The 26,757-nt window shown below is 46.6% G+C and overlaps 2 protein-coding genes across 5 annotated transcripts; one reads left to right on the forward strand and one right to left on the reverse strand.

Moving 5' to 3' along the window:
• The first annotated feature begins 426 nt into the window (after positions 1-426).
• On the forward strand, positions 427-10,866 carry LOC115394267 (fibrous sheath CABYR-binding protein). 4 transcript variants are annotated; one of them, XM_030099550.1, is made up of 11 exons: positions 427-647; positions 1,669-1,947; positions 2,870-3,478; positions 4,636-4,806; positions 5,066-5,368; positions 5,585-5,670; positions 5,812-5,918; positions 6,049-6,192; positions 7,576-7,707; positions 8,949-9,218; positions 9,471-10,866. In XM_030099550.1, the coding sequence occupies exons 2-11, from the start codon at positions 1,799-1,801 to the stop codon at positions 9,678-9,680; spliced, it is 2,181 nt and encodes a 726-aa protein (XP_029955410.1). In that variant the 5' UTR covers positions 427-647; positions 1,669-1,798; the 3' UTR covers positions 9,681-10,866. The 4 variants fall into 4 exon arrangements, with proteins under 4 accessions (XP_029955410.1, XP_029955412.1, XP_029955413.1 ...); XM_030099552.1 differs by having other exon boundaries at positions 1,672-1,947; XM_030099553.1 differs by lacking the exon at positions 427-647 and adding an exon at positions 1,326-1,347 and having other exon boundaries at positions 1,672-1,947.
• Positions 10,867-11,983: 1,117 nt separating this feature from the next.
• ankha (ANKH inorganic pyrophosphate transport regulator a) lies at positions 11,984-21,651 on the reverse strand. Its single transcript, XM_030099554.1, has 12 exons — positions 21,070-21,651; positions 19,731-19,947; positions 19,374-19,492; positions 19,063-19,146; positions 18,801-18,971; positions 18,366-18,500; positions 17,568-17,660; positions 17,373-17,465; positions 14,218-14,347; positions 13,950-14,073; positions 13,705-13,804; positions 11,984-12,845 (listed from the first exon to the last, which is right to left on the reverse strand). Exons 1-12 carry the CDS (start codon positions 21,163-21,165, stop codon positions 12,723-12,725), a joined length of 1,485 nt encoding a protein of 494 aa, XP_029955414.1. The 5' UTR covers positions 21,166-21,651; the 3' UTR covers positions 11,984-12,722.
• Positions 21,652-26,757: the final 5,106 nt, after the last annotated feature.

Consider the following 26,757-nt stretch of genomic DNA (forward strand, 5'->3'; position numbering starts at 1 on the left):
CACTGCCTGCAATTCACTACAGAAAACTTTGAACCCGAAGGAATTAGTCTTGCTGGGAACATTTTAAAACATTGTTGACAAACTGGAATCTGTATCATTCTTGCCATTGCTTTACATGATAGCTCCATTATGCAACTATAACTTTATTACTCTGATTTATTTTATCTCATCTGATTTGCATTTTATGTGACCTCTGCACTCTCTTTTCTAATACTCAAAACAACGTTTTAAGCTGCTGCCTTGGTCTCGCTTCCCTTGAAAAAGAGATCATAAAGGGGCTGACCGGGTTAAAGACGGGCCCTACATATGTGTGTGTGTGTGTGTGTGAGTGAGTGAAATCGTTTGCTGTGACATTCTGATATCCGAGGTGTTCCTGAACGCAGCAGCGCTCCCGGGTATGACGTCATGCGCTGCCTGGGACCATGACCCACCGCTACGGCTAATGCTAATGCTAAACGCTAATGCTAATGCTCACGGCTCCGTACCGACATTCCGCATCAGACACCCTAAACGCGCCGCCCTGCAGCTGCAATGGGCCGCTTTAAACGATAACGCAGCTGTCGTAGGTGAGAAGGAGACACAACGGCGGTGGCGGCGGCGGCGGCAGCGGCGGTGGCGGTCACTCTCCGGTTGGGCATGTTTCTGCTGTAAGTTCACCGCAGCTAGCTCGTTAGCTCAGGGAGGAAGACGAGGGACCGAAAGAGAAGAGAGTCTCACTCCACTGCAGCTTTTATCAGGCATGTATAGCTGTTTTAACACCAATAACGTGTTTTCCCTGTGAGATAGTGACATAAACAAAAGGGTATAAGCTGTACATTTCAGTGCTGGTTCACACGCTGTGATAAAACAGGAACGTTAGCTCTATTTTTACATCATGTTTAAGCTAATACAGTGTCTCCCACTGTGTCAACATCATACGATCTGCAGTGGTATCCCAACTGTCAGCGTATGATCTTTATCATCCATTTATGTCACCTGGCAATTTCTTGTTGTTTTTTTTTTTTTTTGCTCACCTTTTCATTCAGAGGGTGTTCCGAATAGCATGTTTTAATTCACAACGATAGACATTGTTTCTTATTAAGTGTAATTGTAGATTGGAGTTTGACCTTTATGACCCAGAGTCAGACATTCTTTAACTGTCATACAACTTTCAAACCAAATGTGGAGACAGCTGCCAAGTGACACACCATTGTGCTCGTGCCAGTTTTGTCTTTCCCTCTGCCTGAAAAGTACCTCAGCTCACTTCTTCTTTACGGTTTCCTCTGTAAAAGCATACTGTACATGTGCTTCTTGTTTTGTAGCTCCAGTATTATTAAAGTGACAGCTGTGCAGCCTGAAGATGTGCAGGTCTGAAGTTAATTCGATTTTTAAGTTTTAATTTATCTCCCTTTCTTAATATGGGGGGAGAACACACAATGAGATTATAAGTTACAGATTAAATTGGAAACCCAGGTGGGACCCCATTTAAAATAAACCACTTCGGACTCATTTCAGAGATGGCTTGTCTTATAGAGTATTATGCTCTCATACAGGTTGATATATTTCATTTTAAAGCTGTGATAACTTCATAATGTTTTGAATCCATCTCATGCAACATAAGGTTTTTTTTGTTGGAAATCTTAACATATTAAATCTGTGGTAACACCATTTATTGCTTTGCTCTATCAGCAGCTTGACCCTCTTCAACATGGACTCCTGAAGTCTTCACGCTCCAGCGACTCATCAGGTCGCTCCCGCTAGACTTTTGGGCTGTTCAGGCTACGACCTGTCCGACCTCCCGCCAAGAGGGAGCGAGCAGATGGGGAACTGTTGCTGTCGCACTGAAAGTCCCTGTGGCAGTGCGGAGGAGCGAAGCGGTCTGCTGAAAGATGACTCAAAGGTCACTGCGTGTGCGGGAGAAGCAGTCGTGGCGGGCACCTGCGGTCCTGAAGGAGACGATGACTTAAGGTGAGGTGGATGGGAGAAGATTGAACTGTGAGCATGTAAAGGACATCAGTGATTTGAGCTTTGTGTGTCTGTAGAGTCTTCACCAGGACCAGATGTTACAAAAAAGGGGGAAGTTGTTGAGCTCTTCAGCATTTGGAGTTGTGACACTTTTGTTTCCCCACCAAATTCTGACTATATTTGCTGTCTCTGATTCAGATTTGACACAAAGGCTGTGTGCAGACACACGATTTGAATGTCTGCCGTTCATGCTCGGTTAAATATACTGCTCACACCACACTGTCTGTCTGGACTTCGATTCATTCCTGCAGGCTTTACTATTGTGAGACAATCTGATCATTCATGGCAGGACAGAACCTTCTTTAAGACCTGAGGGAAATTAAATATATTGAAGTTTTAACAAACCATCCCCTGTTTGTTGTGTCCCTGTGCAGCATTGGGTTGAAAAATCAGATTGCAGATTATATCAGTTTCAGAAAATGGTCTCTGAGAGATTTCATAATCAGAACCTTTATCGTTTTCTGCCTACAAACAAACAAAGTCTGTGTGTTTGATCAGGAAAATACCCTTGAAAGCCCTGGACTAGATTTAAGTAGAAAACGATTTGTTTTCCCCCCTGTGGTTTGAGTAGGATGCTCAGTGTGATCAACTGGCTGAGGAGACAGGCCAGGGGATTTCCAAAGGTCTTTTGAGGTTTGCAGGACAGGGAATTTATCGGTAAAACACTGATGAGTTATTCAGAGCGATGAACATGAATGTTTTGGAGTGAAGTTTCATTTCTGCCTTCAGTGTAGAGAGATTTGTGGAGCTTCTCATGGCAGCGTCTTGGCAGTGGCGGCAGTAACGTCTCAAATTGGCTGAGTTGGAGTTTTGGTTTCGGTTGTGTTTTTGACGTCTCTCTGGCTTGTTGTGTTATGTCATGTAGAAAAAGTCCCGACGAGCAGGTCAAACCTGTACCGGCGAAGCCCGAAAATGGATTGACTGAACTCAGCAACACTCAGGAAAATGGACCCGTGCAGACGGAGAGTGTCCAGACAGCGGCGCCTTCTCCCCAACAAGCAGCCAAACTCAAAGAAAACGGCACCAGAGCACAAGACAAAGACATGAAGGTAACTCCTGCCGAGCCCCACAGTGGGAAAGCTGAACCTCCGCAGTGCACTTTAAACTCTCAGCCAGAAGAAAATGCCACAGCCGAGAGGGAAGTCGTAGCATCAAATGCAGAAGTGAAGGAAGAAGACTCATCTTCGGCGCAGGGAAAAATCCCAGACGGTGCCTCACTGACAGAAGATGCGGCTCGCCAGGAAGATCCCCCCCAAACTGAAACCCCCACAGCAGAGCACACGGCAGCGAGCGCTCCTCATGACGATGGCGATCAGGAAGAGCCACGCTCCGCTCTCCCTGCGCCCGACGCTGCAGCCGAGTCGACGGAAGTTTTAACTGAGAGTAATGAGGAGTTGGTGGAGACTCCTCCTGCTGCAGCCAGTCAGCCCGTCCACATCCCTGCAGCCAGCCAGAAGGCTCAGCCTTTGACCTTGTGAGTTACCGTTGCAGAATAAATGTGTTTTGTGCTTTATTCGTTTTATTTTGATCAAACAGTTCCAGGTTTTTATGGTCAGAATGACTTTTCAGATGAGTTTCAGTATGCCTTTGGCACCATGAATCGAATTGTTAATCAATTTTGTAAACTATAAGAGCAGTTTTAAAAGATTTACAGGCAGGCAGAACTTTACTACATTTATCTATTTTTTTTCAACTACATGTAACCACAGTCACGTCCTCTCCATGGCACTTCAGTGATGTGTTGAAGGAAGTGTGACTTTCCTCAGCCCATTCATTGTTGTAATACACACATTCTCCACGAGATGGTGTGCTGAGTCACTCCAAGAAGCATCAACCTCATATCTACTGCATACACTGATTTATTCTGTGTGATAAACCAAGGCCTATTTACCTACTGGAGCCATGTTATTATTTCAGGCTCTTTTATAGATTTGTCTTGTTTAATTGGTCTGTATGGAATATTCTCATGTCTTTAACAGGAAATGATTCACTCAAAATGCCAACCCTGTGGCAGATTCTCTTTCACCAAAGCGTACATTCGATATGAGTTATTACATTTTCCTTTTCTAGAATGTTCAGTATCTGTCTATTTAGTATTGCCAGCAGAATTACAGTCGTGGAATCTTTTCCACACTCAGAGGAGAGAACATTTGCAGGGAAGAGTTCAACTTTTGTGTAATTATTTTATTTGCAGTCCTAAGTTTACAGTTCCTTCAATCATTAATCCAAAATGTATTTGGACATTTGATATTACGAAACGCCGCTAACATCCACGGGTGAGATTCAGAAAAATGAATACATTGACAAATTACACTTATTTTCAACAGTTTTCATTTGATTACACTTAATCTGAAACATTTCCAGCCTTTTGTTTTGATTCAGTTTATAAGTCATAAAATTAAAAGCACAGTATCTCAAAATATAAGAATTTTTCAAAGAGGTTTTTCCTACTTTAATAACCACAGGGTGAATTGATCTCAATTAAAATGTTTTGCTTTGAAACTCTTGGTATGAGTATAGAAACTTTATCATTTTATTCTAAATAAATAAAATGACCGACATAAATGAGATAAATATGTTGATACTCGGATGCTTTGTAACTTTCCATCTTTGTCCTCGATCTCCGTTCAGCGCTGAGACGGAGGACGTGGATCTCGGCGTCTCCTCGGCTCCTCCTGAAGACACAGAGAGCCTCCATGTCTGTCCCTCTCCTCCTGGATCGGAGCCCGAGGGCCTCGGCGATACGAACCAGGACTCGGTCCAGGTGCCAGAGACCGACGCTCCAGCCGACGCCAGCCAGAGGTCAGAGGGTTCAAGGTTTTTGATTTCAAAACACACGCGCGCACACACACACACACACTTGTTTATGTCCTTGTGAGTGGGTAGTTCCACTGCGGCCACTAGGGGGCAGAGTTACCTCTGCTGAGTATCCTGAGAAAATGAATCTAGCTTCTTATCTTCCTCTGTGTTGCAACATTTGCTGGACTAAACGCTCATTTCATCATATGAAATGTGACTTTTGATACATGAGGAGTGAACTCGCATGTTTCTCTGTCTACAGCCTTAACTCCGATGCGGCTGCAGAGTCGGAGCTCCATTGTGCAACGAGTTTGAAAGAGACCTCAGAGGAGGAAGTGATGCTGGAGCCGCAGGACAAAGCTGAAGACGTTCCAAAAGTGAAGGAAGACGGTGAGGTGAAGGAGCAGGAAGATCCAGAGAGCGCTTCCACCGAGGCCCAAACTCCGGAGGAGGCCGAGAGCCCGGAGCCGAGTGGAAACGGAGAGCAGCCGGCGGCGAACGGCACTGCGGACGACACCGCTGCCGTCGTACCTGCCGGCCAGAAGGAGGACAGTCTGGGGAACAGGTGTGTGAAGAGAGGTGTGGCTCAAAAGTGACCCATAATACATCACGATTCAAATATTTTAAATTATTATACATTTTGTGTAAGTTTGACAACATTCACATTCGCAAGGGTTTATTGATGAGAAACATCTGTTTTTGGCCAGCTCTGTGCATGAAGCGCTGTCCTGATGAGCTGTGTGTGTGTGTGTGTGTGTGTGTGTGTGTGTGTCTCCCTCAGTGAGGAGGATCTCTACAGAGCAGCCGAGGATCTGTCTGCATCCCAGAGTCATGAAGCAGGACACCCGCCCAGCTCGGAGACTCCGCGTCAGTACATCTTTCTCCTCTGTGTAATTAACTCGCATCGCAGATTTTCAACAACCGCCTCCTCTGTCCGCAGCGCTAAATGTTAGACAGCGGCTCTTTTGTTCGCTCCGTCATATCACTTCTCTCCTCTGGCTCGCTCAGTTTTAAAGGTGGAGGACAGATGCAGCTTGTCCCCGGCGGTGGACACTCTGCTGTACAGCGAGCGGGAGTGGAAAGGAAACACCGCCAAAAGTGCTCTCATTAAGAAGGTGGGTCCCTGCAGCTCCTGGGAAGAAACGTCTCCCATTAAAGCCGCTTCGTGGCTAATAAGAGGCTTCCTGTGGCGTGTGTGTGTGTGTGTGTGTGTGTGTGTGTGTGTGTGTGTGTGTGCCGCTGCAGGGTTATAAGGAGATGTCCCAGAGGTTCGGCGGCGTGAGGAGAGTGAGGGGCGACAACTACTGTGCCCTCAGAGCCACGCTGTTCCAGGTGTTGTCTCACAGCACACATCTGCCTGCCTGGCTGCAGGACCACAGCTTCACCTCGGTACGTCTGCAGCGACGCGCGGTTTGACACCGTGATACACACTGCTCGAGACTCAGACTGTTATTTCTGATTTATTAGAAGCTTGTCATCTGCACTTCCTCTTGCACTCATCTCGACCGGCCTGAGAGTGTATGAGAAACAGGAAGCACCACTATTAAAATATTTCCTCAAAAGAAAGATGAAGCTGGCGGTCTTTCTGACCTCCCCTCAGAAGTCTGTGTACAGACCTTGACACTCGCATCTGGTCGCTTGTGTAACAGACGACTCTGACAGACGAGTGTGTGTGGAGAGTCCTCCGCTGTGAAACCCGCAGCAGAAGCAGTAGCCATGAGAACGAGCCGAGCTTTAGCTTCGCTTGTAAAAGTGTTTGTTTTTAATTGTGCTGGTTTTGGTGAAAAAGCTCTAAACTGAAAAATGCAGTGACAGCAGGAGGGTTGAGAGTTGGAACAGTGTGGTAAAGTCTGCTCGTCCAGGATCTCACACGTGTTTCGGATTTTAAAAAACTTTAAATTATTATTATTGTTTCAAAAGTTTTCCAGAAAAACAAATACAAACATCTGTTCTTTATTCATTCTTCTTTCATCTGGTAAATATTAGGTTTATGTAATAGTATTTAAAGTGACATGACTGGGTTTTTTAAAAGGCCTGTCAATTGTAGGACTTGTTGAACATTAAATTTAATCACGATTTACCTCAAAAAATGCAAAGTCATGTCCATTTCCGGAAAGAGACGCACACCAACATACAGTTAAATGAACACACACTGATCTTCCCCTGGTTTTCTGATGACTTGATGTCGGAGGAGAAACATCTGTGCGCGTCATAAATAACCAGAGCAAGAGGCTAATGCAGCACAGCTCTCAGAAGTCTTATGGTCTTTGGCTGCAGGTCATGTCGCTCCATAGACGGTACGTTTTACAGCCCTGAGAAGACTGTGGAAAGGCGAGGTCTCGTTAAGTTTTCAGCCACAGTACGACGATCTTCTGAGATTTCACTCATTCACTCAGTCAACATGTTTACTTCTCATTTGTCTTTATACTCGTCGTTCTGATGGCTTTCAGGATTGTCCAGTCACAGATGAGCGGTCTGAACTGTATAATCAGAGGAGGAATAAAAAGAAAAGACTCATAATGTGGCGACTGTTTACGTAAATCAAGGCTTTGAACACCGTCTGATGTGGAGACAGTCTGACTCTGAGGAAGCGCTCGCCAAAGATCATTTAAACCGTGGTGAAAACACAGGAGGGCGCCGACATAAACAGCAAAACATATCAGTCATATATGAAAGCAGAATGGATATTCCCTCCAGAAAAGACTAATCTTCCGTCAGTAGTGCATCCCCTCTGATTGTCTCTAATCTCCTGTTGCTTCTTTGCGTTTCCAGCTGCCGCAGCAGCTGGCGGCTCAGGAAGGCCTGATAAGTCAGTGGACGTTTCCTGGAGAGTGTCTGCAGGGCGACGGGGCAGGAGATGCCACCCAGCAGCTCGGAGGCTACTTGGAGCTTCTGCAGAACAAGGTGAAACTCACACACACACACACACACACACACACACACACACACACACACACACACACACACACACACACACACACAGAAAGTCTGTTCTTAACAGAGCGCAGGGTAAAACCACGGCGCTATTTTTATGCCAGCTGTGGACACTGAGGGTATTGATATCCATCCACAGAGCTTTCAGACACGATTGCTACCATATGTTAAAGAGTGGTTGTTTCCCCTCAAGTCTCTTTTTTTCGTTTTCACCCCCCCAAGTGCATCATTAAAACAAGCTGGCATTGCTCTGCAAAAAATGTGAAGGGACCCTCAACCTCAAAGAAAGTACTTCAACTCCGCAGCAGGATTTATAGTCGGTGGAGGAATTCTGTTTACTACACACACTTTCTGAAAGCCGGTCCGTTGCTTTATGAGACGGAGCTGCGTGCCGCGCAGAAAGAGGAGGTTTCTCTCTGTTTGTGAAAACTGTGGTCGCGAAAACTGTGGTGGCATGTTCTGCTGCAGAGAAAGTGTCCCGCGAAAGCCGCGTTTCTCAGTTTCTATGCACGGATGTGACTGTGGATCTGTTTTGCACAGCGGCGTTTTATGAAGTGAATGAGAAGTTCAAAGTGACTCAACTGGCCTCAGATCAGAGAAATCCAGGATGTTTCCGGATCCCGAGTCTCATTGTGAACATGTCTGCGGCCGCGTGACTCCTCAGTATAAACATTTAGACAACATGTGAAGTTTTCTCAGCGTCAGTCAGCCCTGCAGCTGCTCCGGTGAATGAAATGGAACGTAGCGCCTCTATTTATGTCGCGTGATTCACTCTAAATAAGCAGCCCAGAGCTCCGAACCTGAGCACACGTTAATCCCATTAATATATATCTAAACCGCTGTGTCCAACCTGGCATCAGAGCACCTTTAAATATAAACTTACAGAATATTGACATGATTTACCAAGTAAAAAGAACTCTCAGCATTTCTGCTTGTAAACTCCTGTTTGCTGCTAATTGTTTGAGTTTACCACAGAGAGGAGTTTGATGGATGTAGCCTCTCATCAGCCGCCAAATGATATCTTCCCATCATTAAGCAAGCCTTCATTAAAGTATTATGAAAAGTAAATAGAATCTCGCTCACGTCGCCGCTAATGATGTTTAACTTTTAATATTACATTTTGAGGCTGTAATCAGGAACGGTTTGTCCAGCCGTTTAATTTCCTGCGGATGATGATAATAATGTGTGCGATGTGTTTGTTCTGCCTGCAGTGGCGCGCGGCGGTGGACTGCGCCTCGGCGTCGGAGCGCCAGCAGCTGTGCGAGCGGGTGTTCCGCGGCGGCGAGGAGGAGCTGGGGCTGCTGGAGGCGCTGAAGCTGCTGATGCTGTCCCGGGCGGTGGAGCTGCACGGCCGCATGCAGGCCGGGGACGACGTGCCGCTCTTCTGCTGGCTGCTGTTCGCGCGCGACTCGTCCGACTGCCCGCACGCCTTCCTCGCCAACCACCTCAGCCACGTGGGCCTGAGCGCCGGGCTGGAGCAGGTGAGGGCGCCCCGCGAACTCCGCCGCCGGCGTCTCCACTGGGGCGTGCCGCCGTTGAATTGATGAACGGGGAGACATGCCGCCGCTTGCCGTGTTTGGGAGGCGCCGCGCCTCAGCGCCGTCGGCCTGAGCAGCTGCGCGGAATGCAATTGTTATTTTCACTGTTTTGATCAGATCTATTATTGCCAAATCCCACAAATACAGCCCTGCCTCTGTAAACACGCCGCTGTCGTCCCCCCCTCCCCCCTGCAGGTGGAGATGTTCCTGCTGGGCTACGCCTTGCAGTGCACCATCCAAGTTTACAGACTGTACAAAGCAGAGACGGAGGAGTTCGTGACGTTCTACCCGGACGACCACAAGGACGACTGGCCGTCCGTGTGCCTGGTGACGGAGGACGACCGCCACTACAACGTGCCAGTGGCGGACGCCGCGGCGCCGCAGGAGCAGCCCGCCTCCAGCTGATCGCCTCCTCCTGCCATACAAACACCCCTCAGGTCCACCACCGCCAACAGATTTACACCAACCGAAAGGAATCATTTTGGGGAGGGGGAAGCGCTTGTTAGCTTGCTTTCCAAAAGCCAGACTGATGACATCCTTGGTAAACGGCGAGCTTTAGACGTGCCGCGGGAACCGAGCTCTTTCCATCTGTAATGCTAAGCTAACAGGCGCCTGGCTCCGCCCATCAACACTCAGTGAGCAAATAAGCACCACCCCCAAAATGTCGACTCATTCCTTTTGAAAGAATATGCTGATTTGAGACCCTGTACGAGACGTGGTTTCCACGCTCTGGTACACACTGTACTGTAAACAGAGTTTTTTATTGGAGTGTGTGTACATATCTGATATTCTGGGATCGTCTGTCTTTGATCCAGATTATCTCACAGGGCTTCATTGTACAACTACATATTAGGACCACATTAAATATGAAAAAATACAACAACAAACCTTCTGTATTTCAAGATTAAAGTTTAAATTTTAGAAGGGAAACCAAACAGTATTTTATGATTTCTCTCTCAAGAGGTCATTGTTGCAATATTTCAACTTTGCCCTTAAAAAAAAATTACAATTTTTACCTTCTGATTTTGTTCTTAAAGAATCAGCTTTAATCTTGTAAATGCAAACTTCAAAAATGCCATAATGTGGCCCCAATATGCTGCCAAGTGTTTGTTTCAGCTGAAGAAAAGCCCAGGTTGTGGTTGTTGTTTTTTTTAAAATGTTTTACCTATTGTTCTGTCAAGTCCTGATCCAGAGGATGATCAGCGCCAAAAGAACTGCATCAATCTGAGGTGTTTACACTGGAATTTGGGCACTTTGTGAGTTAATTTATTGGTTTTTGACGACGTCAGAATTGAATTTTAAATGAGTAAGCGTGACAGATCCGGAGTCAGTCTGCTGAATTAGTCAATGAAGGGTTTGACGATTCATCAGGTTTTAAACGAGACGATGATCGGACGACTTGGAGGATTAACGGCAGCCTGCGTCAGAGGTATGATTTGTGTGGTGTGTGTGTATGTAAGTGTGTGTGTGTTAAACTCAATGTGTAACATGTTGCCTTTAACCAAGCTGTTGTAAATTCAAGAAACGTGCCAGGGTTGCTGCAGATAGCAGCAACAATCCACCCACCAGCCACTGGCTTCAGAGGGAGAAAGGCTCGCTTGGACCTCCATGTTGCCTTAGAAATGATGCACATTTAGGGATGAATGTCGGTGATTAGTGAGAAGAGGCTCGTTTCCTCGCCCTACGAACGGAGCAGGTGAAGGTGACCGGTTAGCAGTAAAGCGTTGGCGATGCCACCTGCGGGATTGTTCTTGCTTTGTCGAGAGTTTTGGACGGCATTTAAAACTAGAAAATTCCCGCGGAAATTTCGACTTTGTGCCTGCAATCTGCTGCCGAATCTGTGTGTGTGTGTGTGTGTGTGTGTGTGTTTGTATAACTCCTCCATACTCCTCCTGTGAGCTCTGAGCTGAGATCAGCCATGACGGAGTCTGCAGCTGCGTGTCTGTTGCCATGGAAACAAGCTCCACTCAGCAGCCATGACAGTGAATCGGCAATTTTTCATGCAGTGCGCATGGTTGAAGAAATGTCGTCTGTCGAGAACCGTGAAAGGAAATTCCCAGTTTTTTTTTCACTTTCCGAGTCACAAGCCTTTCATAGATTTGTCCTGAAAATTTCGTGTCTGTAGGATCATCCATTCAGGCTCGCCGAGTTTGGAAAGATGTGTGAAGTTTTGGATTCAGGCGAAAAATATCACACAAAGAATAAAATATAAACCCGGGACATGGCCCGGCTAGGATTGTAATCTTTGCGCCGTTCCAAGGCAGGCACAAAGAATAAAAAAAAAAAGAAGAAATTCAGAAACGTCTCCTCTCTGTTTTTGTTGATCTTCAGTTGTTTGTCCCGATGGAATCTGTGTGAAGACTGACTAAAATGTAGGTTAAAGTGCATCTGTCTGCTAAATAAAAATGATTGTTGGCTTCTCGCTGTGCAACAGAGCCACCAATGTCGAGCGAGCATCACAAGACACGGATTCTTGACCAGGACTAAACTTAGGTTTGTCAGAGACACATGAGGCACGACTGATGACTATGAGCTGCTGGAAATTGTTTGTCCAAAACTTAAGTGGCTTGTTGTGCGAGGGAAGTGGAAAACACTGCAAATGTTTTTTGTTTTTTCTTTTCAAAATAACCAGTGAGACGTACGGTGGCCCAGAAGGCAAAATCCACACCAGTTAGACTGAAGCCAATTCCAGATGAGCAAGAAAAAATAATAATAATAAAGCAATTTATTTGCCAAATAAGAATGCCTATACAGTATATACAGTACGTACGACAGTCTGAACACTACCAGGAAAACGTTTGGCCAAACAGAAGTGGATGGACTCCCAGACTGCATGGAAAGTGAACAATCAGAACTGTTTCTCTGTAACACGCCGTGTTCCACGAGGGATGCCCGACCCCTCTCTGCAGTTAAATATACACAATGCTTCACCTATATAAAACAACAAGATTCTGTACACTGTTGTATTTAAAATACGATTGCACAACCCAACAAGTCCCACAATATGTCTATATTTGAATTCAAGCAAGGCCTTGCTGCTTAAATTGGATAAAAGAACATGAAATCGTGTAATTTTGGCAACTCCACTACCACTCGACGGACGCGTCGTCCTCGCCACGGAGGAGGAAGAGTTCTCCCGTGTCGACTGATTACCGGTAAACGCATGAGAATGGTTAATAACGCCTGCGGGTGCCGAGGATGCAAACTGTCCGGGAAGGGCGGAAGACGGTTCTGTACACGGATGAATGAACGCTGAGGTGCATGGCTTTCTTTACAGTGTGCGTTTTAATGACGTGCGGGTCGGCGTGGAGGCCTCTGAAATCAAACCATGCTCAGGTTCTCTCTCCTGTCCTGCACCGTGACGCCCCGGCGGCCTCCTCTTCAGCAAAAAGTTCCACAGAGAGTTCAGCTGTTGTGTTGTTTTTTTTTTTTTTTTTAAAAGGGAGCTCACTCCTGCTCCTCCTCCTGAAGCTCCTCGATGGCGTCCATGGGAGTCCTGGGACACACCTCGCTCATGGGGGCGGAGTCTTCGCCCTCCACCACCAACTCGTTGGACATCTCGCTGTTCCTCTGTGGCAGAAGCAAAAAAAAAAAAAAAAAAGGACATTTAGAAACGTGTCGCTTCAACTAGCGTTAGGAAACTCGAGTGAAATGAAAAAAAACCACCGCGGCTTCCTGATCAACGAGATTCTGCAGCTTTGTATCTGTGTCATAACGGAAATCAAACCGCAGTTGGTTCGTTCTAGTGTTTACATCTGATTCTTTCACGAAGAACATACGATCGGCTACGTCTCCAAAAAACGCGAAACGACTAAGTTGAGAACCTTCAAAAGAAAGCTCTCATCTCGACACATTGAGTGACGCATATCCAGCCCATTATGTTCTGCTGCAATATGGATTCAAGTCTCTACTGCGAAAAGGAGAAGAACACAGCAGCCACAAACAAAGGCTAAAAGGGAGGAACGCCGGCATTACCTCAGATCTTAAAGGGTTAATATGACCTGGAAAAGAGACCGACTGAAACCCGGACTTCAGCTTCATAAAACCAGTGATGATTTAAAACGATTGTGCTTGCCGACTGAATTCACTGCCACCAGCAACAAGGTCATTTGTTTTATTAAGATGCCCTTTTGATGAGAATATTCCTGCGGTATGACTGACTAATAGGACAGCGTGTACAGAACGGTTCAAGCTCGGTCTTCTCGTTGAAATACTGCCAGTGATAATTGAGAGCTTTGGATTTCTGTGCAGAAAGTTGTCAGACCGTGTTTTCCCCTGCAGGTGATGTATGGACGGCTCATGCTTTTCATGCTCGGGACGGACAATAATAATTAGTAAAAGACTAAATACCAGGTTAAAAAACAGAAAAATAGACAACATAAGGTGTCTGTTTTCATGTTTGCCATGATCTCAGCCCAGGTGTTCTCACCTGTTGTCGATAAACATAGCAGGCTGCTATGGCGACCATTGTTGACTCCCCTATGAACCCAGCGAGGAGGGATCCGACCCCGAGCGTGGCCCCATGAACTCTACAACAAAGGATCGGATCACAATCAGGCCCGATCATTTACAGTTTTCTCTGTGAATTGTGGGGAAAAAAAAAAAAAAGGAAGGCGTGGAACAGCCGATGGTGGCGGCTGCGAGGCCGCGGCGCTCTCTGAAGTGTTGACTTACCCCATATAAGGCAGCACAACGAGACTGGTGATGAGGACAATGATGCGGAGAACCGAGCTGGGGGCCAGCACAAAGGTCTTTTTCAGGGTCATGAGCCATCCAGTCAAATGAGCCCGGACCGTCACTGCAAACACACACACACACACACACACACACACACACACACACACACACACACAGTGGAAACATCACCCCACTGGTCTGAGCTGCAGCCGCATTAAAGCGACAGCAGGAAGCGGGGATCCAGGTGTGTCAAGGCGCGTCTCACCCGGCAGAGGGAAAAAGGAGAAGATCCGCAGTGGGACCATGCACAGCTCGGCAAACGCGTTCTCCACCCCGATGATATCGACCAGGATCTTCTCTGATAGATGAGGAGTCCAGAACACCACGAAACACAGCTGGACACACACACACACAAAAAAAAACCATAAATAAAAACTAATTTATTCTTTTTGCCTTTGCTGCATCACAACAGACGCGCCCAGCTCGCCTCATTAGATTTCATTAGTTCCATTAGCTGGATTGAACGAGGGCTTTTGACGCTCACATAAAAACAAGCTCGCAACGGAACAATGACGTTGTTTCCAGAAGCGGCCTCCGTGGCGAGCGCGACGTTAACAAGGCGTATCGTAGCTATTACCGATGGCAGCATTGGGGGGGGGGGGTTAAACAGAGCAGGTGAAACCCTCGCCATGTGACCAGAGTGCTGCTTAACGCCATTCATCATCCCTCAGTATTTGACAGACTTCTTGATTAACCTGATTAAACGCCAACCATCCTCAAGTCGCTGGTCTGCGGCTGCCGTCCCGACATGTTTGGATTTCTCCTCCTTGCTCCCACGCATACCTTTCCCTCATCAATGCGTTGTTTCAAAGCCGGAGAGCATTTGCCTTCCTTTAAATCGGTGGTGTGGAGCAACAGCAGCAGACCTCTAGTGAACCGCTGCTAACTAAGGCATGTTCCACCCAACTCGTGTTGAAAACAACAAACTGCAGGCGTGAAGTGATGGTTTGAGACAAGCAGGCGTCAGGTTTCCTCTGCCAAGAACAACAACTCGATTCAAACTAGTTTCAATACCAGTCGGACCACTGCAACTGCAGCGAGGGATGAGAGCCCTCAGCGCAGCCGCAACTCTTCTCGACCTGATCAACACCCTGACAGCTTTTTGACCCGAGGCCAGAATAAAACGACACACGAGACATGTGACCCGGCGAGCATCTGGGCAAATCGGGCCCGGTTCACGTGGGGATCTCCACCGTCGGGCCAGCAGAGGTAAACAAAACCCGACCTGTGATGTTTATTCTGGGACGTATCTGCCAAAACAATACTGAGAGCGCTGCATGCTGGAATATTGTGGTAGGGTTTCAACAGGGGGTCACCGGCAGCCTGCGACGTCCTACGACTGGTCCTGTTACTGCAGCCGTACTACCAGGGTCTGCTTTGAACCATAACATGATGGGGCACGCCCTTTGAGCAAGGCAGCTTGGCACAACACAATGATGTAAAGAGGTTTGTCAAACAGCGCAATGAAATGCTTTTCTGCAGGGGAAGTATTTTGACGTGTGTGAAAGTGAAGTGACATCTGAGATAATGGTAAATATCAAGAATGAACATAGCTATAACATGGAATCTATCATGAAGCTATGCATCCGATTTGACTTCACACACTGTGCTAAAAGATTAAAAATAAATGTGAGCGTTCCCCTGCCGCCGAGGCTGACTCATTTGTTATGTTAGCAGAAAAGAAAAGAAGGAAATATGACGACACACAACGCTCTCCGCTGGGCAGCTGAGGAAATATAAACTGCTCAAACACCTCTGATGTGGTTCTGAATTTTAATTCCGCTCACCGAGACGCATGAAGGGATTACTTGTCACTGATGATTTCATTTGGCGAGTGCTGACCGACTATCATTACGTTAGCAGCAGGAGGGCCGTAATAACTCATTTGTCTGGCTCAAGCGAAGCCACTGTCTCCCCTGACTCAGCTGTGGTTTCTCTAAACAAGGTGAGACATCCACACGCAGCGCCTCCGGGCCTCCCGGCCCCCAGCAGTGTGTTTTCACCAAACTGTTTGCTCCGGAACGTTACTCAGCCGCCTTCTTCAGGGCTCCTCGTCTGTTTTCTCAGCGCTGCCTCCGCTCCATCCCTCATTAACAACAAGTCCCGACATGAGTACTTGTTTTGCAGGCTGCAAAGAGACATGCCGACCTACTGTACTGGCGTGCTAAGCACACACACACAAACACACACACACCCTCACATACATGTTTATGACTGTTGGATTTCACATCTGGCGTGCCACTCTCCTCCTCCTCCTCCTCCTCTTTCTAAAAGAGCCAACCTTTGCCACAAACTTCCTGTTTTCCTTACAAGAACAGCGATCTGGGGGAAAGGCTGCAAACCAAACCAAGACTCAGAGCGCTGAGCAAGGCAGTAAATATGACGCGAGCACCTGAACGATATGATCCGCCGTCAAAGCCCCTCAGCGGCAGCCTATAAAATGTGACTAAAGCGCTCATTACTGAGCAGGAGTGTGTACCTGCGAGGGGCTTTAGGAATGTGTTAACCGATACGTTTTTATGTGAATACCTATTTTAATAAGCTCCGAGAGGCTGGGCGGGAGTGTTAAGAAGGACAAAAGCCCCTGAGCCTCCCTCGCAAATTCCACTGTAACGTCTCTCCCTGCAACCTGAAACCGCGACAGGACGGCAGAGACACAGTACATTCAGTCCGCCGAGAGCCGGCGTCACCGCGAGGCTCTGAAGGCGTGACGGAGCAACGCAAACACGGAGGGGTTTGTTTTTCTCCGCATGTTTGTCCCAGTTTAGAGAAAACACAGGATTTAAATCTGACTTCCTCACAAAGTCACCTCGGGCACTCTGTCCGACGTGCTTCTGCACAGCAGGCGACCGGTTCCGTTAGGTCTGGGATTGAAATCTGGCCCAGACGCAGTAATCTGCGATGCGGCCGGATTAGGCGACGTGTGAAGGTTTTGATTTCACCGGCTCGAGGTGTTCAGGCCGACCCATCTGATGCAACTGCTCACTTATCAATGTGTGTGTCTGCAGCAGACTTTTTCTATCGTAAAGACAATATAGTTTGCCAAGTGTGTCAACAGTTGGACGACTAGACTGGAGGAAAGGTGAAGTTGAAGTGAAGGACACACTGTAGTATAAACAAAAAGCTGCTGGAGCAGGGAGGACCTGTGTGAAATTTACCAGTGAAACTTTAAACCAGCTGTAACAGTAACTGGATGGAGTTGGGTTTTTTTTTTTCTTCTTTTCCTTGTTAGCAAGCGTTTTCATAAATCTGATGATGATGCCTCCAAAAAGTTCAAGTAGAACCTTTTTTTCCACAGACTATAAAAACAAGCCACATCTCCAGTCAAATTACACGCCTCAAAGTGATTCCTCTCCTTACCGTAAGCGACAGTGCCAGACAGCAGAATGTAAACTTTTTAATGTGCGACTTGGTGAGGGCGCTGCCCATGTTCAGCTTGTTGCTGGGGTTGTTCTGTTGATGAGAAAAAGCTCATGAGTGGCACAGGCAAGGGAAAAAAATAAAAATAAAAAAAAATCTGTGAGCACCGCAGTGAACGTAAACAGTGTGATTTACCTTGTCGAACGCGGGGTACACGGCTCTCAGTTCGGTCAGCCAGCCGTAGGGCATGTGACCGACGGGGTATGTCGCCGTGAGCACGGCCACGGCCTGGAATGACAAAGACAAAGACGGCTCCCAAGTCATCGACACGCTGCCGCTTTAAAAGCTGGAAATACTTGGCCCCGCGCACGGCCAGATTAACGGCGAGCGCCTAACAATAGCCGACATGAAAGCAACACGTGTGTGTGTGTGTGTGTGTGTGTGTGTGTGTCTCGCTTCCTCTTCGGCGGGCAGCTTTTCCCAAAAGTTTATGATTGGACGAGCGCCTTGAAGCTTGTTATTGTGTCCTGAGGAACAATGGGCAGAGCGGAGCTTCACACGGGGGACAGTGGAGCCACATAGGAATGTTTTCTCTCGGTGTGATCATGGCCTGAGTTTCACATGTACGCGGTGAATCACCCAAACCACCGGCGGCCAGCGTTGTCAATGATTTCCAGCTCGTTCTGGTAAACAGCTTTGTATTGTCTCTAGTAGTTGGGGGTTCTGTGAGAGCCAGAAAGCTCCAGAGAGAGTCTGTTAGCATCTGGCTCTTCGTGCGCAATAACTTGAGGGGGAAAATTAGTCCACTGGCCTCACAGAGCTGTAAAATCTCCTTTTATAAGCTGTAATATCCATAATACTACTTGAGTTATAGTGAAGTCATTTGCAGCGGCTTTTTTAATAAAAAACAGAAGCCCTATAAAAAAAAAGCAAACAAAACACCTTATATGATAAAAGCTCTTGAAATAAATAGTAAATGGCAGAAGCACTCACCTCTGTGGCTTCACTGGTCCCCTTGAGATCGCGAGACACAAAGAGGTTGACGATGGGTCGGCTGATGCGCTGAGTGGCCAGAATGAGGGCCAGGGGCCACCAGAAACTCAGCATCTTTTTGATGGTGGCATCGCCCTGCAGGAGCGACACGGCCGGTCAATAAAACCTCCTCTCCAGAGTTTTATTCATATTCAGGGAATCGAACACAGCGGCAAAATGTCCTATTAGTCCATTATTGACCCTTTATATCACACTAATCATATTTTGACTGAAAACATCAAAAAAAGCTTACTTTTGGGAAAATTACTTACCTCACATGTTGCGCCAAGAGGTTGTAATTTGACACCAGCCTCATCAGTGTTTGATGGCATTAAGTGCATGTGGAGTAATTTAAATAAGAAGCATAACCTGATCTGATTTACGTTCAGTACGTACCCCGACATCAGGCCCACTGGAGTCCGGGATGTTGTCGTGGATGTTACAGTAGTAACCCAAGCCAACAATGCTGAACCGAACCAAGGCACCCATGTACAGGGAAAGGATTGGGATGAGTAAAGGCTCCACGCACTCCAGGTTGCTGTGCAGGAGAATGGCCACAAACACGATCTGCAGGGAGGAACAGAAATGATGAAAAAAGAACATTTCTAACCGAATTACAGACTTCTGCATTGGATTCGAAGTCGGTGGATCTCATTACCTGGGCCACGACATCAGAGATGGAGGCAGAGCCCACTATGACGCTGTACTTGTGCTTGAGAAGTATCCCTGCGTGAATCCAAGCCTGGGAAGACGAACAATGGACAGAGAGGTTAGCACAAGACACAGAGCTGCACGCTAAAAACAAAAGCTCTATTTAGGCCACTTCCTCACAGCTGGATGAGTGCGATGGAAGTGAGGCGGCGTGCGCGCCGTCACTCGAAACCAGCGTGAGGAGAGGATTAAAGAGCAGCCTTTTCTAGGTCAGGTGTGTTTCAATCTAGAAAGAGAGCTCCATCGTTCTACACTCACCATGGCATCCAGCAGAGGGAACGCCGCCAGATACAAGAACGCCTTTCTGGTCTTGTGTCCCACAGATTCATCCACATAGTGGAGCTTATTAATAATGTAGTATCCTAAATCTGTGTATGCTGGAAAACAAAACAGAACAAGAAAACGTAGGTGAGTTGAGGTGAAAGAGAAGATTTCTGCCCTCAGTCTGGATTGTTGATCCAACTCCCTCCTCCACCCCACAGCAAAAAGCAGTCATTGCAGGAAATTAAACTTCAGGTTTTGCCAAAAAAATGCCAGAACTTCACATTTACAGGATGCGGTTTAGTCATAAGACTGTTATCATGCGTGCACAAACAACTCCCTTAAAGCACACACCTATCAAGATGTGCAGGATGAACGCGATGACCCCGGCCGAGACCATGCAGAACACGGCCTTCCTGCGGTCCCGCTTGCTGTTGACAAACACCAAACCCACATTCTTGAAGTCGCTCATGGGTCCCGTGAAGAACTTCATTAGGGAGTACGCCAGGCCGTAGCTGGCCAACATCTCCACCGCATCCTCTCTGACTGTGGCTATGCCCCTGTTGAGGGCCTGGAAAAAAAAAAAAAAACGATGGTGGGAAGGTTGTGATGAGAGGGGAGGAAGAGGCGAGACAGCGCAAAAAGAGAGAGAGTTTAGAGCGGCAGGTGATCGGCCCACATGACTATGACTTGGCCAGACTTTATCTACGGCCACATTGCAACAACTACTCCACCAAATTCAATAGGATTTATAGACACAATAAAAGAACGGGACCTTTGGCTGCTGCAAAACACACGCGTGTGTGTAAATGCAATGTGTTTGTGCATGTAATATATCTGCAAACCTGAATACTCAAATAAGAATTTCCTTCCAGCAGCGTTTTCTTATTGTCTAGATCTTGATTTATTGGGTTTTATTTTCACTGGATCCAGCTGAATGGCTTGGTTTGGGTTCATTTAGCAGGAAATAGAAAAGTAAAGTTGTAGAGTTTCATTATGTCCTTGCCAGTGTCTGTCACTCCAAGAGTCAACTGTAAAACAATTGCATTGAGGAAAAAAAAAAAAAGCCACTCCAGCTGCTCCTTTCCTTTGGAGGACTGAGAGCTATTTATACCAGCTAACAGAACCATTACATAAGCTTAATCCTGACATCTCCAAGCCTGCATGTGTTTGCTTTCTGCTCAGATCCACTGGGGGAGAAAAAAAAAAAAAAAAAAAAAAAAAGGAGGAGAGGGACAGGAAATGTCAGAGCAGGAAAACAGAGCAAAACAATGTTTACACTGAAGCCGGGCTCCTGTGGAGGTTTAAAAAGCAGCGGAATCGGGCCCGGTTCGGGTTCAGTGACAGCTGACAGTCGCTGGTGTCACTGAGCGCCGCGTTACCGCAACAAAAGCAGAATAAACAGGGGCCTTCTCTCCCCGCTCCTCCTAAATAATGTACATCCAGCCGGATGGATGTCTCCACACGCGGCTAAAATTAGCCGTAGCGTGAGACGAACCGGCCATATTTGCCTAAAACATATCAGTGTGTCAGTGAGGAGGAAGAGAGAGAGAGAGAGAAAAAAGAAGATGCTGGGAGAAGAAGACACCGAGACTCACTTCCCCCCCCGGCGGATTAAAGCCGTTAAAGCCTCCGTTAGCCGCGGCTAGCCGCCGCGCTCCGGGGCTGAAAGCGGGCGGAGAGCGGAGGTTACCTGTTCCCCGAGGTCGATGGCAACATTGGTGATCGCCAGAGGCACCAGGAAGCGGATGAGAGGCCAGTAAGGGCTGAGAGATGGAAACTCCACCATAGTACAAGCCGGGCGGACAGCGCGACGGGCATCTGCCTCGGTCCGCGGGGATTAGACGGGGGAGACCAGGGAGGCTGGCGGCGCGAGGAGGGCAGTCCGGGCACCTGGGTATCCAGCTGAGGAGGAGGAGGAGGAGGAGGAGGAGGAGGAGGGCGGTGGGCTTCACTCGGCGGGGCAGCGGCGGGAGCCGGGGCGCTCCTGAAGCGGCGGCGGCGGCGGCGGCTGCTCGCGGAGCTCCGGTGCTGCTGAGAGGATCCGAAGGTCACCGGGAAATTCAGACCGGCGCATCTTTACCGCAAATCATCGTCGAGGGGTGGGAGGGGACGCGAGAGGACTTCACACAGCCCTGGGCTGAGAGGACGCCCCGCGGTGTGGCCGGCGCTGAGGAGTGTGTATGTGTGTGTGTGTGTGTGTGTGTGTGTGTGTGTGTGTGCGTGAGAGAGAGAGAGAGAGAGAGAGAGAGAGCCGAGGATCCGCCTGCTGTTCGCCCTCCCAGAGACTGCCGCCGCTGCCCCGGACACATGGGCCAGGCATCCCGACGTGACATCACCGGATCCACACACCAAGCTGTTTACATCACAGACACACACACACACACATACACACATTTCTGGAATATCTCCTCACTGTGTGCAGAAGACAACACAATCAGAGAAAACACCCCGCCTGATAACAACACCCCGAAACTGACTCGAATAAAACAGGCCTGTCTTTATTTTTCAGTTCTGTTGTTTAAAATATGTTTTTTCTCGCGTTGTGAAAACAGGAGTTATAGATCAGGATAAACAGATCAGCCCCGATTTAACCATAACTGGATCAATACTGCCACCTGGTGGAGGAACCAGGAATCACTTTCAAACCACTTTCATTTAATGGGCCACAAAAAGCTCCATTCTTCACCAGAAATCTATTGAACAATTAGCTAAATGACTCAACATCAACTCTATCGACTCAAAAGAAGCTATTTGATAATTTTACAGCTTACAGTTCATGTAATTTAACGTTTTTTAATCTTCTACGTTCTAACAAGAACAGAGAAGAAGACACCTTGGGGAAAAGTAACTAAAGGTACCTTTTGTTAGTTTGTCTTTCTGTTAAATTGACATAATCAGATTCCACAAAAAGGGTCCTTTTTCTTTTTTTTTCTTTTTTTCCCTTCTTTGCCACGCTTAACCACACACTTTTAACTTGTGGGCGGAGCTTAACATAACTCCCTCCTGATTGGTTCATGATTGCACTATTTTCATGAAAGTTCAGATTCATCAAATCTACCCATGCCAAAGGGCTAAACTTTGGGAGACTCCTGCATAAATCAGGACTGTTGGCAGGTATGCAGTGACCTGTGAATGCACAGGTTATATTTGATTTGTTTTTTTAACGCCACCACTCACTGCTTTCCAGGAGCTTTATCCATTTGAGAAAAACTCCCAGGTCTGCTGGAAAACCTTCCTCCCTCCACAAGGCGAATGGTTATTCACATCAGAAGCAATGACTCAGCTAAAAGGTCTTTCAGAGGTGGTAAAGAAGGATTTTAACAGATTGTTTTATTTTTTTGAAAACTGTGGTCTGTCCATTTTTATCGGCAGTTTGATCCCCACATTCTGTGAGTGCACATTTTTAGGGTACTAGAACCAAGGAACCACTGCATTCATCATTTTCCCTTTTGGTTTTTCATCTTTAACTGCAGCTAGTCAAAGCGTGAATAATGTTCTCTTATGGGGGAAAATCTGATAAAGATGGAATCAGCACCCACAGCCCTGTTCCTCACCTGGTATGTTGTTACAGTTCCATTCAGAGACGTACTACTCAGTTCGGTTTTGCATTTGTTGGTGCACTGGGAAGTTGTTTGCCAGTTAAATTAAATTCTAAACATCTGATTTGGCTCACCTGATCCGAGTGCTGCAGTTTAAATACATTGCCTCAATCAAATACCATGCATCACTCTGTTGTTGCAGTTCTAATCTGTATCACACTGTGTTATGGAGTTACCGGCCTGTAACAGTGCCTTGGGTCTATGTGTGAGTCAGAAGTGAGGAGGAAGGAAGTGTGGTCCAGGCGTTGGACAAACGTCCACTTAGTTCTTTGTATTAGTATTTCGACACTATTATACACACTTAGCATTGAACCATCAATTTCAGATGCTTCCAAGATCTTAGTGCAGGTGAAATCACCACCTGGCTATCCCCCCACAGGGGCAGGCGGTGAGGGAGGTTGACTTTAAACCATATGTCCTGGCATCTGCGAGACGCGCTTAAGACAAGATTAAAATATTTTCTTGCAAACACTGGGTGTCCCTGTTTATCTGCACCCCACTCACTCGTTCACCTCTGCATGTTGCTAAAAACTATCACAGGTTTGCTGAGTTGTAACTCTGAGCTGGAGCTGTGATGACAATGTATCACCATAAAGAATTAGTTTTATGAAACTAATGTGAGTTTGTTAAGTTTTTCAGTGTTCTTCATTTCACATTGCCAAGATGAAAAATGAGAAAAAAATAGTTTGGTCTGGACTTCTTCTTTTATATTATAAGGGTGACAAAGACACAGCAGCACAGAGCTCAGTGCACCATCTGGTGGTGAAACTTTTGTATTACAGCCACAGAACTGCGACTGATTAATTTGTGGAACGCTGACTTGCGGCCTGTTGCACAAAACTAAGATAAGGGATTAATCCAGGATGTCTTGGTTATCCAGGATAAGCTTATCCATGATCCAGCTGCATAAAAGTGAGATAGAGGACAGGGAGATATATTTTTACCACAGGAGCAGGATGTTCTTTCTCTTCCCTGCTCTTCTCTCTCCCACACAGCTGATTGGTGGGTGGTGCCAGGGGAGGGCTGCGCATGTTTACCCACCTGCAGACCTGGAACTCTTCGTGTAGCAGCGGCGTTGCTCCTCGGGTTCACACCATTGTCAGTGTGGTCCTGTTTGGACACAGCTGTTCGGTCCCCAACTCCCATTTGTCCCGTCTGGATCTGCAAGCGGCCCCTGGGATGTGTCACTGTGACCAGCTGCAGGCCGCCAGGCTGGCTTTATTTAATTTTGTTTTAATCTGTCTCTGCTCTGTTTATGTATTGTCTTTTGTGTGTCTGTCAAACAATTTGTTGGTCATCTTTTTTTTTCTGTTTTCTTTTTCTTGTTTCCTTTATTGTTTTATATCGAGCAATTGTCACTTGATTATTTCTTTTCATTTTACATTTTTCTTTTCTTCTGCTTTTTTTAATTTCTTAAAATTTGTATCTGTAATTGCTTGTTCTGTGTGTGTGTGTTTGACAGGAGCTGTGGGCCTCCAAAATACAGCAGCCAGGCCCCTTGGCAATGTATCCCGGGGGCGGGGCCGACTTGGTTTTGGGCTGATTTGACTGGTAATGAAGTTCCTTCCTTTCTTTTTTTGCAGCGACATGCACGCTGAGTGCACGCTGGTTTGTGGTGCCAAGAGTTGCTTTTGGTCCTCTTTTCTTGGGCAGGTTGGGGCGGGTATGGGTGATGGGGGTGAGGGTGTAGGGGTAGTGGTGGGGGTGCGTGATGTGGTGGGTGGGGGCATCATCAGGGCAGACTGCAGGGCTCCAGGCTCCTCATCTGCCTCCATAAGAACTTCCTGTTCTGGTGGAGAGAAGGACGCCACTCTGGTTGTCATGATGAATCCTTGACTCTGTGACTGGTCACGGTGGTCTTGTTAAGGAATCACGTGCGCGCTGCTCCTGGCTTGGTTTCAGCTGGCTTTATGAATGTGTGTTCCTGAAACGTCTTGCTTTGGATTGGATGAACCTGGTTCAGTCATCGATCCTGCATGAATGAATCCTACTTTTGTGCAACAGACTGTAAGAGGAATATTATTCACAATAAAGACAGTGAACATTTGGAAAAGCTACATCCACCTGTTAAAAAAGGAAACATTGAGTGGTAAATTTGTTTTGTCATTCAGGATGGAAAAACAATAAAACTAGATGAATTAACATATAAACGAATAAAAGGTCCATTTCTGGAATCCGATTATTTCAAAGTCAGGAGAAAAACAAACTAAGAAAGGTAGCTGGTCCCATGGGGGCCACGTTTGGCCCTCGGACCCAGTGTCCCATGTCTGATTTCCATATAATATTATCGTTATATTTTTGTCATCTCGGTCAATATCGATATTTATCACGATATCAAACAAATCACTGTTTTTGCTCATTTTAAATGTTCCCCCATTATTCCTAATTGGCATTTAAAGATATCAGAGAGGTTTTTTTTTTTTTTGTTTCATTCAGAGGAAAAAAACAAGTTACTGTTGTAATTACACTCTTATTCATTAGGTGGCAGTGCTAAACCTACAGAAGAAGAAGCTGTTGTAATTACAGTTGTGTCCAGCAGGTGGCGAAAGTAAACATACTCTATGGTTAAACCTGCTCTATAGTAAAGATCTCTAGCCTCATAAACAAGCCCCGCCCACTCCTCATCCGTGTTTGGATTTTGGAGTTGGGCTTAGTCTGGATAGGAGCCCATTGAAACTTCGTGCTGGGGTTGTCGGTTACTCCTTTGACTGACAGTGTACTTCAGCCAATCAGCGCTTCAAAAGAAATACATCATCAAAATGCATTCGCTTCTCTAAGGGTTAGCTTTAGCTCTTTAACTCTAGCGTCTCTACACCCAAAGACACGCAAAAAAGTCTTTTCCTGTTAGAAACTCACCAGGCGCAGACTCGTGCTTGGTTGTTGTAATACTTGGTATTTTTGGCTATAACTTTACTGATTGCAGCTTTCAGACGATGGTTAAAGTTTATCTCAGTAATCTCCGCTATGCAGATGGCATCCCTTCCGGTTTAGCCATCGGAATTCGCCAAAAAAAAAATTGAAAACAAAAAGCGGCAACGCTGATTGGCTCAGCCGTTTCACGACCGAGCCGAATCCCCTTCTATGGGCTCCTACCCAGACTGAGCCCAACTCCAAAATCCAAATGAGGATGAGGAGTGGGCGGGGCTTGTTTACGAAGCAAAAGGATCTCGGCAGTCGGCCATCAACACTAAATTTAAATTCAGTTCGTCCATGTCCTTGTCTGTGAGAGAAAATATAAATAAAATATTTATGCCTTTGTACTTTTACTTTTGATACTTAAAGTACATTTCATATGAGGTACTTTAAGACTTTCATTCAAGTATTGGTAAATTACAGATGACTTTCACTTTTACCAAAGTAGATTTCAAGCAAAGTATCTGTACTTTCAATCAAGTATGACTTTCAAATACTTAACACAACACTGATCAGTCGTCTTTAAAATCAATGTTGTTACCTCACACTGGCCACCGTGCGGCTCCGGTGTGTCTCTGGTGTGAAGGCCATGTGGCGCTGCGGAAGACTCAGCCCTGCCGGATCAAGCTAAACAGAAAATACGTAACAAAAAAATGCGATCTAATCATTATGCACATTAGAAGAACAAACGACTTTGTACTTACTCATTGTAGGAAAGTCAAACGACGTGAAAATTGCACCAAAAACGTGAAAGAGATATCCAACTGGAAAATTCGGCTGTTGTTTACATTTATTTCCTCTTTAGTGGGGTAGTTCTCCCGTGAACTCCTGACTTGAGTGTGAACCCAGCGCAGTCTCCACATCCG

This window comes from Salarias fasciatus, chromosome 9 (genome assembly GCF_902148845.1).
Source record: "Salarias fasciatus chromosome 9, fSalaFa1.1, whole genome shotgun sequence".
NCBI lineage: Eukaryota > Metazoa > Chordata > Actinopteri > Blenniiformes > Blenniidae > Salarias > Salarias fasciatus.